Source organism: Anoplophora glabripennis, unplaced genomic scaffold, assembly GCF_000390285.2.
Source record: "Anoplophora glabripennis isolate ALB-LARVAE unplaced genomic scaffold, Agla_2.0 scaffold275, whole genome shotgun sequence".
NCBI classification, from domain to species: domain Eukaryota; kingdom Metazoa; phylum Arthropoda; class Insecta; order Coleoptera; family Cerambycidae; genus Anoplophora; species Anoplophora glabripennis.
The window spans coordinates 548,776-565,863 of NW_019416374.1; the positions used below are offsets into that span (position 1 = coordinate 548,776).

Here is a 17,088-nt window from a genome sequence, read left to right on the forward strand (position 1 = left end):
AAATATTTCAATGCCGAGTTGCTGCGTCAGCGACCGAACCTCTGGTACATACTGTCATCCTCTTGGTTCTTCAATTGATATCGAAAAGACTATACCTATGAAAGCATGACTTGTTTCGCACTAGTCGAAATAAATTTTTTAACCTCTGCGGGCTACGTGCTCCGTTTAGCATGTCTAGTGATTCTGTTGACGAATGATGATTAGCTGCTAGATATTGGGAGTGTAATTCAATGTTAGACAGCCCCAGAATAGTTGTTTTCCACTATAATATTATTTAACAATCTGTTTATTCTTATAACATCGCTATTAATAATATTATTAATAATACTATTATTTAATAATATCGTTTAAGTTTAAGTTTCCGTTCCAGTCGAGCGAAATGATTAGATTCGAATGAATTGTAAATGTTTCTCTTCACATTTTTACACTTTTATATCAATTTTGGACTAGATTCTCGATTGCGACGTTCTTTTTATCGAATAATTTTTTGCTTGCTGTCGTTCTCAAAGGTAAAAGAACAACATGGAATAAAAAATAATTATAAACGTTGAAGGGCTGTTTCTCTCTTATTTTTGAGTTTCTAGAAAAAAAAATACTTTTTCTGTTCTACATGCTATTAGTCCAGTCACTGGCATTTTGGCTACCAATTTTTTCGGATGGAATGGATTGACATAAAATTTGAACTGTAGCTAGGGAATAGCCCAAGAAACAAAAGTTATATAGTGCCGATGTGTGCTTTTACCCTAGGGGTGGATGCCACCCCTTCTGGAGAGTAGGAATTTTTTATTAAAAATAACCACACCATTCCATAGAGGGAAGAATTCTAAGCAAAAAATGTTCTATAAGAATTTTTTGTACAGTCAATACTTTTTGAGTTATTTGCGCCTAAACATGTTCATTTTTAGCCCAAAAAATGCATGTTTTTGAGCCATTTTTCGCGAAAATCTCAAAAACTACAAGTTTTATCAAAAAAATGATCATACGCAAAAATGAAGGTAATTAAATAGCAAAGTGATTGCTTTTTTTATTTTTGTAGGTGGTATAGAACCCGAGTTAGGACTCACAGAAGTTGAAGTCAATTTCGAACATAGCTATAATCTAAACGTTCAACGTCCTGTAGCGGAAAAATTAAAGGTTTTTCGAGGAAAACTTATATAACACTTATTAAAGTTCTTGAAAAGACCTTTAAATTGAGTGGTGGTAAAAGTCGTTAGCATGAAAACTAATGAAGTTACAATCAAAATAAAATGATTATGTTGATTTTTGAGAAAAAAAATCGGTATTAAAATTAATGACGACGGAAAAAATATTAAACGTATTCCTTCTGCAGTTTACTTTATTTATGTAGTAACAGTAGATTCTGGGAATTTGCATGATTTTAGAAGCCTAAATTTAAAAAATATTTCATTTACATTTGAATAAAATTTTTCAATATTTAAAAAAATCGCCTTTTTTCAAAATATTTCAAAAACTAACAGTTATAAAAAAAGTGATAGAATAAGAAATTGTAGGTTTTTTCTTACTGAACAATTTGCTTTTTTTTAAATGTTTGTAGCACAAAATTTGACTGAGTTATGACCGTCAGAAGCTCAAAACTAAGCTCCAAGACTGTCTTTCCTGAGCCCTTTTAGCTTACAAATCTAAAAAACGAAGGGCTCAAAGAAACTGCAAATCACAGAATTTAAAGAATAAATTCAATACAATTAAAAAAATTAATTATATCATCATACTCACATATAATTTTTAGGGGTAGGTCTTCCATAAGGGGTTTTTGGGTGGCTGAAAAGTTGCAATGTATCATAGATCATTTGAAAACCAATAGAAAGTTTCTAATTCAACATATGCATAGGTACCATTAAAACATCTCAAGCTTTCAGTAACATTTTTTGTTTATTTTATAAGGGATAGTTTTTAAGGGTTGCAACTTTGTAATGAGTCGTAAGCTTTCTAATGAATAACAAAAAATATAACACATTGTGAATACACCAACAGAATATTTTAAACTGTTAAAAACTTTTTTTCTATTTTTTTGGAGGGAGGGTAGTTTTTAAGGATTTTTAAGAGTTGAAAAGTAATTAAATTTCATAAATTATATTAAAAAACATGAAAGGAACTTTATCCAGCATATTTGAACATGAATTGAATCTTTAAATGCGATTTTCGCATATTTTTCGTACAAGGGTAGTTTTCACCCCCAAATAGAAAAAAGCGCACATCTAGACAATATAAATTTTGAAGTGGAGGGTCAGATGAGCTGGCATGCAAATTTTCAGGAAAATCCATGTTATCCGAAAAAATTGGGAGCTTTTACATTATTTTCGCCTTCAGTGACTAGACTACAAAAAAAAATAAAAATATGCCCCAACTGTAGAATTGTTATACGTGGGTATTACAGTAAAAATTAAAGACGTAAATATATCGACTGTTTTTGCATATTTACGTTCATCTCTGAGGTTTAACGGTATTCCAAAATTGGCATAGGTCAATATTAGAGAAAACTGGTTATATTATTATAAATCTCGGATATGGTGCATACCAACGCTGAAACTGTAGAACCTGGTGTGATCCCAATAAAATTGATCCTAAATTTAAATAAAAAAGGAATAAAGCTACCAAACATGGTCAGCGTTCTTTTACCTGTTCATTCAGGGAGCCTGTCTAATATTACACACAACAAACTTGTCTTTAAACCATACAAACAAAAAGGTAATGTTGAAATATGATTAAAATGGTCGTTTGTGAAGAAGACGCAGATAAATGCTGAGCGCTCCCAGCGGGATGGTATCCTGCGGGGATTGGAACATGCAACACACACTCATCTGTCATACTGTTTACTGACCTTTTTCCTTTTCTGGAGATTTCGCTTTTGTTTTCTGGAGATTCCGGCCGGAGCTAACTAATTTAATTAATAGGCGATATTTTTCACACTGCTATCACCATTTTAATCAAAGGCAGTCATAAAAGGTACCACAGGTGTAGTTATGAATTTGTGTCGGAGAAATGGTTTAACTCCATATAGTATATTTCAGATGGGTAAATAGATGGTGGCGATGATAGGGCATAACGGCTTTTGAGAGGCCTAATTATATGAATAGATTATTAGATGTAACTTTAATAAGTATATTAAATATTATTTATGATATAATTTGTAATTATTTATTTGTTGCACTTTTTTTAAATATATGTACCTAATAGGAAATAATTAAAAAAAAAATTAATGAATTGGTAATATCCCCAAAACTATTGGTCAATTTTATAAACTAATTTCTGATTTTACTAATGTTTCGAAAATTATTTCAATTGTTAAAGCTTTTAATCAAACAAGGACTGAAATCTGAATCGAAGTTTTAATAAGAAATGTGGGTTTTTAGTGGAATCACGAATCTACTATATTAAAGCGTAAAATATTTTCGGTTAAGCAAGAATGAGTTTAATATCAAGCCCTTCATATTCTTTTCTGGCGCAAATAGGTGCTTAAACAATTTTTTTTAGTATCCTAAAATAATTTAATTTCTTTTTCTTTGTGCGTTTATCAACAATCTAAATTGACCTCATCAACAGAAGTCATTGGGATTCATTGGTTATCCTCATGGCTTTTCTTTTTCCAGTGCAGGATATTCCATATAAAAACGATCAGTTCAAATGTCAACTTTTCTATTTCAAAAAATTGCAAATATTGCTGTTCTATACAGACTGTTGCTAATAAAAAATCAACCTGTCTTAGTTCTTCTTTAGTCCTTGGGATACACTTTTTTAGAATATTTAGTTAAACGATATTCTGGATTCTATTTTATGTCTTTCTTTTACAGATATCTTTGGTACAATTAGCCGCAGATGTAGACTTAAGGAACCAAAAAATAACAGAAGTACAAAATTATTGCTCATCGCAGCTGGTAAGTTGAAATTACTTCATCAATTATTATTGTTCATAAATAAATAAATGTCGAATTTACATTTAGAATTTAATATTTATTAAAAAATAATAGATAATAATGAAAAATGTTAAGTTGTAAATATATTATTCTGCTATTTTAAATCATCTATGTATTTTCATTTAGAAACTAGGTATAGTAAATGTTTTCGAAATTAAAAAACAAAATATTATACGAGTATTTATAGCTTATCATTGTTTTTATTACTAGGCAGCACAATATTTGAGTATGTATGAATAATATAATATACCTACATTTTGTTCTTAAACATCCCTAAATACTAAATATTATGGAATTTTTAATGAAAAATTTCTAATGAAACACTTTTATAGTTATGTATTGCAAATAAATTAAATCCATTAAAATGTTTAACGAGTCTGATCCTCTTAGTAGCTATGTTTTAAATGTAGGTATACACTAAATTAAATTTACGTAAATAACTTCAAAGGAAGACATTTATGAAATGATGCAATTTGTGCCTGTCGGATTTTGTTAAAATAACAAATAATGTCGTTGGGGTTCAGTAAAAGCATAGGTACCTCCTCATATTATCACGGACATCAAAATTGTATTTTAATTTACTATCAGTAGATACTCATAAAATTATAAATTTTAGAAGTACGTTTCATGGGGTGTAAATGAAATGGTCGGCCAGTCTTTGACCATTGCAACTATATTTCGGAAAAATTCCTCCGTGTTTTTTTCAAACACAAATCACAAAAAAGAAAAATAAATAACGCTTTCAGCAAAATAAATAATTTTACTCTTTACTAATTATTATTACTTCTAATCTAAAACTACAATACTGGAAAAAATTTTGAAGTTTTTGAATGAAGTGAATGGTTGTGTTGAGATAAAAAAAAACGCTTTGAAGCTTTAAGCCTCTAGTTTCGAGATTTTCAGAATTTTGAGAACTTTACAGGGTTATTGTGGATAAACAATTGTCATAAAGTTGCACTGGGAAAGATCGTAGTTACCGACTTCCAGCAGGTGGTTAAAGACCACCAACCACTGACGTATTTAACACCCACAAATACTCCTTTTTGGAAAAGATATTGCTAAAATTTGCTTCGAAAAAATGTTATATGTACGAGTTGTATTACAAAAACCTAAGGACGAATGGTCCATGATCCGTACGAAAAAATCTTGTATATTGATCAAATATTTTACGAGCTTAAGATATAATATATTTCGACGCTTTAAATTGCTTGAAATCAAGATAAATAATAGAATTAGAAAATTAAGTCAAATAGTGACCTTAATAAAAAATATGGTTTCAGGTCAAGTCCAGTAGTTTTTAAAACATAAGCTCTCGATCAAGCTGCTTTGATTTGATAACTGACAGTTATAATTTAAGTAATCACGTCATCTATGTAAGAAACATATTTTTTATTTCCGTCAACTGTTTTTTACAAATTTGAAAACTTGGTAGTTGTAGAATGTTTTTTTTATTAGTGACAAAATTGGCTGCCATTAAAGTTTAACCAAGCATTTTAGTTACACTCTGTATAATTTAGAAAATGACGCTTATATCTTGAAATTATCAAAAATAGTAAGTATTTCAAAATTTCACATATAAAAATATTGAATTTGTAATCTTCATTTTATATATAAACTTGAAAATTAAATTCTGCAAAACGTATTTGTTAGGTACATCTCCATATGTACACAGGTATTAAATTTTATATTGAAAATTCCACTATCAAATTAAATATGTTATAATGGTAATTGCCACTAAATTTTTAATACCAATGTCGACTGTCTGTGCCACTTTAATATTCTGAAATATTTTTATTTGGAAGTAATACTGTTGAGCCGCAGATAATCGGATTTTTTCCGACAGTTATCTAGAATAAAAATCATACTTAACTTTATCACCGTTCACATAAAATAAAAATTATTACAGATTCAGACCAGAAATGCCTGTGGCACATATAAAACTTAAAAATAATGTCCTACATATGTTTTATGTCAGGGTACATAAACCTTAGGCTATATAAGTTTTAGAATCTGCACAGTGTACCGCATCACCATCTGAGTATACCAGAAACGTGAAAAATAAAACGTGCAGCCACTTGTGCGAGGTAGACCATAAACTAATAAACGCAACACTTAAAAGTGGGAAGGCCTGTCATATTTCAATGTCGGTCAAGCCTTTGCCAATAATTTGCCAGATGGGCGGGTGTCATTCCTATATCTCCTTGCGGATCACTTAAGAACTAGCAAAATATTCAGTTTCGGTAATGTTTAATGTATTTAATTATTAATATTAACATCTAACAGGTAGGTACAGGGTAAAAAAAATGTTTGCTTGTATAAGGCTGGTCACTTTTTAGAGGGTTTCCTATTTCCCGAAAATATAAAAAGGGAGTTAAAATGTGACGAGCCTTATTTTCGAGAAAAATTTAATTCTTTTAGTGCTTTTTTAGATATTTATTTAAACTCAATTTAATTTTTGTAAAGTGATTGATATTTTTGTGTTAATTTACAATAAATATTTAACAATATATGAAATCCGTCGCTGGTTGTTGAACTAGAAAGTATCAGGGTTGACGTTCCATCACGGACATTGATAGGTCTGCGCACAGTGGGCGAAAACGCTCAAAATTCTGTGCGAGGTAGTAAAAGTTGTCCATATTGGGATAGGTATATATTTTATTAATATCCGTAAGTATGTCCGCTTTCTTATGCCACTGCGACAATTGCTATATTTTAAGACCTCAACTTGCGATATCTTAAATACTTTTATTAATTGCAATCAGAAATGTTACCCATAAATGATGCCACAAAATATGACCAATATTTAACAAATATAAAAAAATGTAAGATAAGTATTAATTTTAAAACCAGTTAATTGTAAACCCCCACAAATTCTTGAAACCATAAACCTAAAAGCTTAACCTGCTAAACATAAATCCATTGAGTCCAAACCCACAAAACCCTGACCTATAAAATCTGAACCCATATAACTTAGACCCATAAAATTTAAACCAATAAAATCTAAACCCACAAAACCTTAACCAACGAAACCTAAACTCATGAAACCTAAATTATAAAACCTAAACCCATGAAACCTAAACCTATATAACCCAAGCCGACAAAACCCAGAGCCATAAAATGTAAAAAATAAGATCTAAACCTTAAAACGTAAGTCCATAAAACCTAAACGAACAAAACCTGAATCCATAAAACCTAAACCTGTAAGACCGAAATCCATAAAATCCTAAATCCGTACAACTTAAGCCCACAAAATGTTAAACCTATAAAACTTAAACCTATAAGATCTAAGCCTATAAATCCCGAACCTACTAAAATAATAAGATCTAAACTCATAAAATCTAAATCCATAAGACTTAAGTTCACAAAATGTAAACCCATAAAACCTATAAACCTAAACCAATGTAACCTAAATTTATAAATTCTAAACCTATGCAACTTAAATCCGTAAAATTCACTTAACCCAGACCCAAAAAATCTAAACTAATTAACTCTATGGTCTGGGTTTTGTGGATTTAGTATAATGATTAAGGTTTAATAGGTTAGGTTTTTAAGCTTATGGTTTCAAGAATTTGTGTTTGAATGGTTTACAATTAACTGGTTTTAAGATTTATACCTTACTTTTTTTATATTCGCTAAATATTGTTCATATTTTGTGGTATGGGAAACATTTCTCATTGTAGTTTATAAGAGTACCTATTGAATATATGAAGTTGAGATCTTAAAATATCGCAATTGTCGCAGTAATATAAAGAAGCGGACAAAAATAATGATTTGAACAACTTTTACTACCTCGCAAGGAATTTGAGCGTATTCGCCCACTGTGCGTCGACTTAATTTCCGTGCCTCGTCTTCAACTCCTCTAGGAATATAGTTTGGTCTCCTTGGTCCTGGGTTTCTATTTTGGCCGATTTTGGATTTATGTAGAATCGTTGGTGGTTCTGGAATACAATATCATACATGATGTATGCAGTAAAATCTTCTTAAAACATTAAACATTGAAGATAAATAATTCATGTTTTAAGTTTTGTAAAATTATTAATCGCTATGGTTTTACCATCTACTCCTCTTATAATAGCTTTGTAATATTCAATTATTTAAGAGTAAATCTGGTAATAACTGAAAAGGAAATTATAATAGTTAGTAGTGGATGCGTCCGATTACAAAGGCTAGTAGGGAAGTTCTCAGAGGACCACCATTATTTGAGGAGCACCAAAACCATTAATAAGCCGACTATTTTGTAGATATTGACATTAATGTTTTATGGTGGTTTTCTTTATCGAGGAAAGCTTCTTTTCCTTCATCACAAGTAATTGTTTTTAAATAATTTTGCAGATGAAATAATTTCTTACTTGTCTCATAACATTATTAAACTTTTGATTTATAAGATGTCTATTAAAAATATCAGAGTTGCAGTTCGCATTATTCCAGAACATACCTCCTCAATTATATCAATAAATTAGTGGACTGTCAATGTCAAAATGCCAAATTAACAGATGAATTATGTTTCCGATACTATTTCTCACGTGTTTGCCTTCAACTTTTATGCTAATAATTCTGCGTACCCAAACCAGAAAAATTAAAATTGTTTTAGTTCGGCGAGTTATGAATATAAATTTTAAACTGCTATAAAAGTAAATCGTCAAGAATTATAGCGAACGACCACTCGCGCAGGCTATTAAATTAATGTCTTTTTGGTACATGGGCGTCCTACTCGACTTTGAGTATAGGATTCATGGCATGAAGGCGAAATGCTTACTACTAGTAACACAGTAACCCATATTTTCAAATAGTAAATAACCACAAACATCTAACTAGCGTTGTAATAGAGGAATTTATGTTGGACGTAAATATGTTCGTGCCGCAAACACAATATATCCCTGTAAAGTTAAGAAGAACACTTGATGATAATCATCTTGAATTATTTTTTTTTTAGAACAAATCCGTATGTAAATTTCATTTTGTTTATAAAAGTTTTGAATATTATTTCGCGACGTCGCGATAAGTTTTCAAGGTTGATTCTTCTCAAAACAAGAGTCAAAATTCTTCCTAAAATACCTTCAAATATTGGTCGTTACTCGAGAACAGTTGAAGATATAGATTCCAAACTTGAACAGTCTACTTCCTTGATCATAGCAACTATCTACGTGTAAAATTATTTGGTTAAAAACTAACCAGTGGCGTCGAAATTAGAAGAAATTTGAAGGGTATCACCTGTGAGAAAACAAACGGTAATTTTACTTTGAACATCATTTTCTTTTATAGATTAAGATAGGTTAATTCTAATTTAAATTTTTGTACTTTCGACTGTTTTTTTTTGTAGAATTCATCACTCATAATTAAAAACCAAAAAGACATGGTAAAGACAGGCACATTTTGTACAGCGTTTTGTATAGGTGAAAATCGAAATACCTAATTATACATTTTCCACTAAGTCGCATTTATTTTAAAGAAAGACGAAGTCAAATGAAGAAATTCAGTATTTCCGTAATTATATAGGGTATAACTTGTGTTGTATAAAAATATTAGGTCAACAAAGTAAATCTGAAACGGCTTAATTTTCTAAATACAGGATTTTTACACTTAAAAATAATGTAACATTTAAGCAAATATCTCGAAAGATCTATCAATGGGGCAGATGCTTTGAGCACTAGTTAAAAATCCCAGAATTTCTGTACCACCGAATATTTTTTGGAAGACTTGATTTATACATTTCATTTTCCTATCCCAATTTCTAAGAAACCAGATTTTTTCAATTTTTTTAGAATAATGAGCCACTTTCGTGTTAATATTCTTTTAAGTCTAAAATAAGCCTTGCCTACAGTTAAATATTTAAATTTATTTATTTAAAATTACAACTGCTCAAAGAGAAATCCCAATTACAGAGCAGGGAAAGTCAAAAAAATATAATAAGTCATTACAAATACACTAAAAAAAACAAGAACACTTGAAAATACATAAAAAATACTGCAATATGTGACAAACAATAAAACATATTTAAACAAAGCTCTCCTAAAAATAATTTGTTATTAAAGTGGTAGGGAAAATATCAATGATGTCTTACAAATTTGCAAAATTTCAACACATTACGTATAAAGGAAAATGGTGCAATACATTGGTTCTAGCAGTTCTCAAATAAAATGTATCAGTAGTACGAGTGGTAGCTCTAGAGACATTGAAATTATGTTTACACATAACTCTGAACAATCAAGATTAGCACCACCCAAATTACAGAGGAAAATAACACTATACATATTACGCCAAGTCATTAAAGATTTGTAACCACACTTGTCTAGTTGTAAGTGCTGCGAATAATCGATAGGATAGGATTTTAGTTTCTTCCAATGTAAAAATTTTAAAAACCTTCGTTGCGTTTTCTCCAAAAGTTCAATGTGATTCATGTAATTATGAGCCCAAATAACAGAACAATACTCCAGCCTTGATCTGAGAAACAGTTGAACCACATCTTCATGGTGTCCACGATAGAAAATTATGAATTACAAAACCTAAATTTTTATTAACTTCAATTCAACCCTTGGTCAAAATAAACCCCTAAGTAAATCCTTAATAAAATTAGTTTTATCAAGAAGTACGTTATTTATAGTATACTGATAATGAAACTTGATCTTTTTGCGATAAATGGTGAAAGTTTTGCATTTGTCAATATTCAGTGGCAGCACATTAGATTCACACCAAAGGTTAAGACTATCAAGGTTTTCCTGTAGATTAACGCAGTTCTGAACAGGTTTTATCCTTAAATAGATTTTTATTTCATCAGCATACCAACAACATCGTTAATAAAGATGTTAAATAATAATGGACCCAGGATGGATCCCTGAGGAACATCGGCCACAACTGGAAAATTGTTTGAATCTGAAATACACGTATGTTAGAAAGATGTAGCATAGGCAATGAAAGGCCATATTTCTAAAGCTCACGTAGTAAGATTTCGTGTTGTAACCGATCAAATGAAGAAATCAGGATATATATTTGAAGAAATCAGGATACATATATCCACATCCACTTGCTTTTGATTATCCAAAGCCTCTCTGTACCTAGATTAGAAATATACTTTTAAATAAAAAGCGATTACAAAAAGTTTTTAAATTCCTTAGAGAAAATAACTCCAAAAAATCACCATTTTTCTAAGAAATATTTTGTTATATTACTTATTGTAGAGAAATTTTGAGTTTTTGTTCCACTACGGAGCACCCTATGTCCTCAAACGTATTTAAGGTGGCCATATCCCTGGCCGAGAAATAGTGAAATTTCTGGCGTTTTTAGGTACTGAAATCTTTAAAAATAAAACGTGTAGAACAAAAGTAAGCACAAAAATAAAATCCTTGATGTTATGTTTATTCATTGTTACCATTTAAATTTACTCAAATAAAATAATAACTAAAATAAAAGCGTTTGTAAAGCATGCGTTTGCTGTTATTCTAACCCTACATTTTAAGAATTATTTTCACGTACTTATAAGTAAAAGTAAACAATTTTATATGTAGGACTAAGCAAGTAAATGTTATAAGAATATCTACATGTGGAGTTGTATATAAAAAAGTTAGTATTTTTGTAGATTTCAGTACCTAAAACCTTGATGGATTGATCATTTTTTGCACCTGTTTATTCGTTTTACTGCGGCGTCTTTGAAAATACCCAGATGGCATTACATAACATTCCTATTATTTGATAAGCTTTATATTATTCAGTTATTAAATGTTTGAAATTATTAGTCTTTGTGGAAAACACTATTTAAAGAATATGGGGCTCTTCGTAAATCTATGAAACATGGATTGTGGTGTAAGTAATTAAAAATTCATTGAAATAATATACAAATCAGTAGCGGAAGAGATACTTACATTCAATATTCCAGACTTTACTTATGTATAAATCGAGACTACAAATTGAAAAGAAAATTAAATCTAGAATGCTTACTTAAATTTGTAAAATACCTACTATTTTACATTTCCTTTCGTTCAATCAAACAAAAATTGGAACATCGCACATCAACATCAAATTAATTTTAGGTTATTTGTATTTAAAATGTAAAGAATTTTATCGCGTTCATTTTTGATGACAAAAAGTAGGCTTGAAATTTCTAGTTGATACATCAATAAAAAATTCAGTTATGTTTTACTGACTGACCATCACTTTAATTACCAATAAACTAGAAATTTTTAGACTCCATAATCGTTTAATAAAAATGTAACCATAACCATACATCTTAATATGCCCTTCCGCACGCCCATGTGTCTTGTCACTTGTAACAAAACAGCGTAGGCATGCATGTATGGACTATGGTGTGAAATAAATTATTTAAACGATTATATCTTTCCGTTTAATTAGACCATAAATTTGAAATTTTTCTGTTTGCAGAGCTCATTTTGGGAGTGCCTCAATGCAACATTTAAAGGTAAGTCAAACACAATTGGATCGTTTTTTTTATTCGCATTTTACTACATTGTTTCTCATTGTGTCACTTGTAGTTCGTGCTAAAAATATCCTGACAGGATTCAAGTTCACGCGCTTTGTACATATACCGTTTGTGAGAAGCGACTTAAATAATTACTTATAAAATTCTTAGAATTAAATATTCTGACACAGAGAAGTGTGGTATAATTACATTTTTAACATTTCCAAATTATTTTCTACTGTGTGTATTATAACAATCTAATAGCCTTACTATTAAGATAAATAATAAATATACAACAATCTCTGTTACCTTGTCCTGAAAGCAATAATGCCTAGCCATATGTGCTAACAAGTGACTATTCAAATAAAAATCTGATTCGTCTTCAATGTTGTTTGTGATGTTCGATAATATGTGGATGTAAATAGTATTACACGAAAAGATATAGACCGTATAAAACGCAACTATTAATCTGCAGTTTTACAAATTTCATGTAAGCTGCCCAACGAATACAGACACAGATCCACAAAAAAAGGTGTTGCAGAAAAGTATATTTTTTCTCAAAAAATTGCTCAAAATGACCTGTTTTTCTGAAAAGAAGTTAATTATTAATTCAAATGAGCAGACCATACTACCTATATGTTTTATTGGAGCCCAGAAACAGAATCCGAGATCAAAATTGGCCTAACTCCTTAATTTTGACATAATAATGATATTTATTGAAACAATAATTACAGGTTTTTTCAAGCACACATTAATTAAAATCTATATAATATAAATACAGTGAAGAACTTGTAAATTCACAAATATCAAACTACTCACTGAGCATTTACGTGAGGACAATTTATAATAGTAAAACATTCCTTAGACTATATCTTAAAATAGAACACAAAAATAAAAACAAAACAGTATTTAATAGAACATAACACATATTTATTACTAATTTATGCAAAAATTAATTTTATATTTAGTTAATCTTTAGATCTATAATATTATGGGTACAACCCCAAGTTTGATCGACAAAAAATAAGTAAACGTAATTGTGGCCAAAAATATGTGATCGTCATAAGGAATACCTACGTTGTGTGTATCTATTTTTAAATCGACCGGAAGGTGCTGGCTACTAACTTTGTAGAGGGGATGTATGGTTTAATTTTATAAAACAAAAGCAGAGTAAATACACCTAACTTTATTATCTACATACAACAGTTCTCAAATAAAACATGTGACAAATAGAATGAACAACAAAACATTAATAACAATTTAACATAAAATGAGAGTGCCAGGCTCACCTAGAGCTCCTGTGGGGAAAGAGCATGGCAGAGAAACCCACGATCTTTGCTCTTACCACCCAAATATAAATACAAAACAACCGCTAACCAAAGGCATAAATTAAGANAATAAACTAGAAATTTTTAGACTCCATAATCGTTTAATAAAAATGTAACCATAACCATACATCTTAATATGCCCTTCCGCACGCCCATGTGTCTTGTCACTTGTAACAAAACAGCGTAGGCATGCATGTATGGACTATGGTGTGAAATAAATTATTTAAACGATTATATCTTTCCGTTTAATTAGACCATAAATTTGAAATTTTTCTGTTTGCAGAGCTCATTTTGGGAGTGCCTCAATGCAACATTTAAAGGTAAGTCAAACACAATTGGATCGTTTTTTTTATTCGCATTTTACTACATTGTTTCTCATTGTGTCACTTGTAGTTCGTGCTAAAAATATCCTGACAGGATTCAAGTTCACGCGCTTTGTACATATACCGTTTGTGAGAAGCGACTTAAATAATTACTTATAAAATTCTTAGAATTAAATATTCTGACACAGAGAAGTGTGGTATAATTACATTTTTAACATTTCCAAATTATTTTCTACTGTGTGTATTATAACAATCTAATAGCCTTACTATTAAGATAAATAATAAATATACAACAATCTCTGTTACCTTGTCCTGAAAGCAATAATGCCTAGCCATATGTGCTAACAAGTGACTATTCAAATAAAAATCTGATTCGTCTTCAATGTTGTTTGTGATGTTCGATAATATGTGGATGTAAATAGTATTACACGAAAAGATATAGACCGTATAAAACGCAACTATTAATCTGCAGTTTTACAAATTTCATGTAAGCTGCCCAACGAATACAGACACAGACCCACAAAAAAGGAGTGTTCCAGAGAAGCGTATTTTTTTCTGCTGAATCCAATTCCGTGGTTAGAATTAGCTTATCGTCCTTTAATGAGTGACCGCAAAAATAGCCCGTTTTTTCACAATTTGCAGAGAACTAAAGAAAATAGATAAAAATATGTTTTTGGTCTCAAATTACTCGTCGTAAAAAAATAAGATGAGCATAGCTTTTAGTTTTTTGAAAATTTTCGAAAATCACCCCTATTTAGGAGTTGAAAAGAGGCCCAAAACGAAGAATTGAATATTATCACTAAATATAAAAACTATTAGCATGTGAATTTTTCTATCGAATGATTCTTGATACAAAGAAAGATTTATTCTCATGACTGAAATAAGCATATTGAATTATAAAATCCACCCTTAAGCGCGCTCAGGGGGAATCATCCCCAAAAATAGAGAATATCAGAAATAATTGTAAAAATTCCAAAAATATATATTAAGATAATTCACATACTAATTGTTTTTAACTCCTAAGTAGGGGCGATTTTTAAAATTTTCAAAATACTAAAAGCTTTGCTCATTTCAGTTTTTTACGACAAGTAATTTGCGACCAAAACCATATTTTTATGTATTTTTTAAATTCTCTGCGAATTTTTTGCGGTCACTCTTTGACATAACCTCAAAAAATTGCTCAAAATGACGTGCTTTTCGGGAAAGAAGTTAATTATTAACTCAAACGAGCAAACCATACTACCTATATGTTTTATTGGAGCGCTGAAATGGAATCCGAGATCAAAATTTGCTCCTTAATTTTGACATAACCTCAAAAATAGCTTACAAATGATCTAATTTTCGATAAAACATTTAATTTAAGGCTGAAACGATCAAAACCATACTACCTATATGTTTTTTGGGGCGCTGAAACCGAATCCGAGAATTGTCCTATCGCTCTCAGAGTTTTCCTGAAAGCCAAAAAACCATGTGAAATCCAGGTAAAATAGAATTGTTGTGATGTGTTTTTATTTTTAATAGCTAGGATGAAATATTTATTTATTAATCCCTATTTTATTTAAACAATTTAAAAAAGAAATTGCGATCTGACGAAGGTTGATAATATACAGGAAAAATGCACACAATATTGGTGTCAAATCAATTCCTATACCCGAAGCACTTAACTTCTTCGGTTCAAAAATAGAAATACTATACTTAAAAAATAAAAACGCACAACCGTTTCGTCCTCGAAATCCTATTTTACCCAAATTTCGCATGATTTTTTGGCCCTTTCGAAAATTGTGAGGGTGACAGGACAATTCTGATCTCGGAATCAAGTATTTTTTGTATTTGTGGGTATTTTTAATTTAAAACTTATTTTAGCCAGTTTACACTTGGTTTTTTAGCCTGCATTGAAAATCCTATGGTGGTGTGCAAATTCTAACCTGTGATCCACAATTAGCGAAAAAATATACGTACAGAACGAAGTCATGACCGGTACTCTTAAAATATTTAGTTTTTTATTTAAGTCCTATTCTTTATTCTGGTCTGATCGCTTTCTGCAAAAAAATTCAAGGCTGATGGGCCAATCCTGACCTCCTGACAATTTCAATACCCCAAAAACATATTTAATTTTGATATAATGCATTTGTAATGTAATATGTGTATTTTAAATCAAAACCAACCAGTAGCGTAAGAATTATGAAGGGTCTGAGGAGATTCAACTGCTAAAAAAATTATTACACGTCGCTAAGATAAATAAGCTCACGAGCCTTTAAAACAATGCAGAGCATATACCAATTTTGAAAACCTAAAATGATCAGGGAATTTTACAGGAACGTAAATAAAGTATTTGGAAATTTCTCAAAATTTTATGGAATATTTAAATTCTAACAAAATGCAACACCTAGATGTCATGTTGTAAAAACATAAATTTGCTACTACCAGTAATTTTGTGACGTTTATTTGTATCTACCACCTGTTTCGTGTGTTTATCGGTTCAGTATCATTAAGAATTAGTTCATTTTATTTTATTTTGAGATATATAGGTACTTGCTTGTGTTATAATAAATTAATTATGAAATCAACTGTTAAACCTAGGCACTCGAATATTTAAATATGTTAGTAAACGTGTGATCTAACAACGTAATGAATTTATTTTAAAAAGGAATGGTAGGGACTGCATTATAGCTGTTTTACATTGACAATTTATTCATCAATAAATTGACGAAGTTCTTCATCAATTAATTCACGAATTTATTGATAAACAGTGTGGTTTTATATTGCTACGGACTTTGTCAAGTTTTTTGACGTATGAATCAGTTCTACCAATGAATCAAAGAAGCAAATAAATTTCAAAAATGTCACCTTTCCACTCATAATTGTAGTGATACAACAGCGGTACCGTTCTGACACATATTATATAAATATTAGTTTTTGTAAATAACAAATCAGTAAAAACAATGCAAAACTAGCACGACGCCACACAATTATTTACATATTCCAATAACATAACCTCATTACTGATCTGAGGCTGGAAATCTGTTGGGTTGGTACTTCCGAACTTCACGAAGAAATTGACGAAAATTAGAACATGCTCTAATTCGTCAAGAACT

General features: G+C 30.3%; 1 protein-coding gene across 1 annotated transcript in view; it reads left to right on the plus strand.

Annotated features, from left to right (window-relative positions):
* Positions 1–17,088, plus strand: part of LOC108908436 (reversion-inducing cysteine-rich protein with Kazal motifs) — a 211,658-nt gene that overhangs the window by 118,364 nt on the left and 76,206 nt on the right. Inside the window, exons 3-4 of the mRNA XM_018712473.2 lie at positions 3,810–3,893; positions 12,306–12,342. Coding sequence (XP_018567989.1) covers positions 3,810–3,893; positions 12,306–12,342 — 121 coding nt within the window. The remainder of the gene's footprint in view (positions 1–3,809; positions 3,894–12,305; positions 12,343–17,088) is intronic.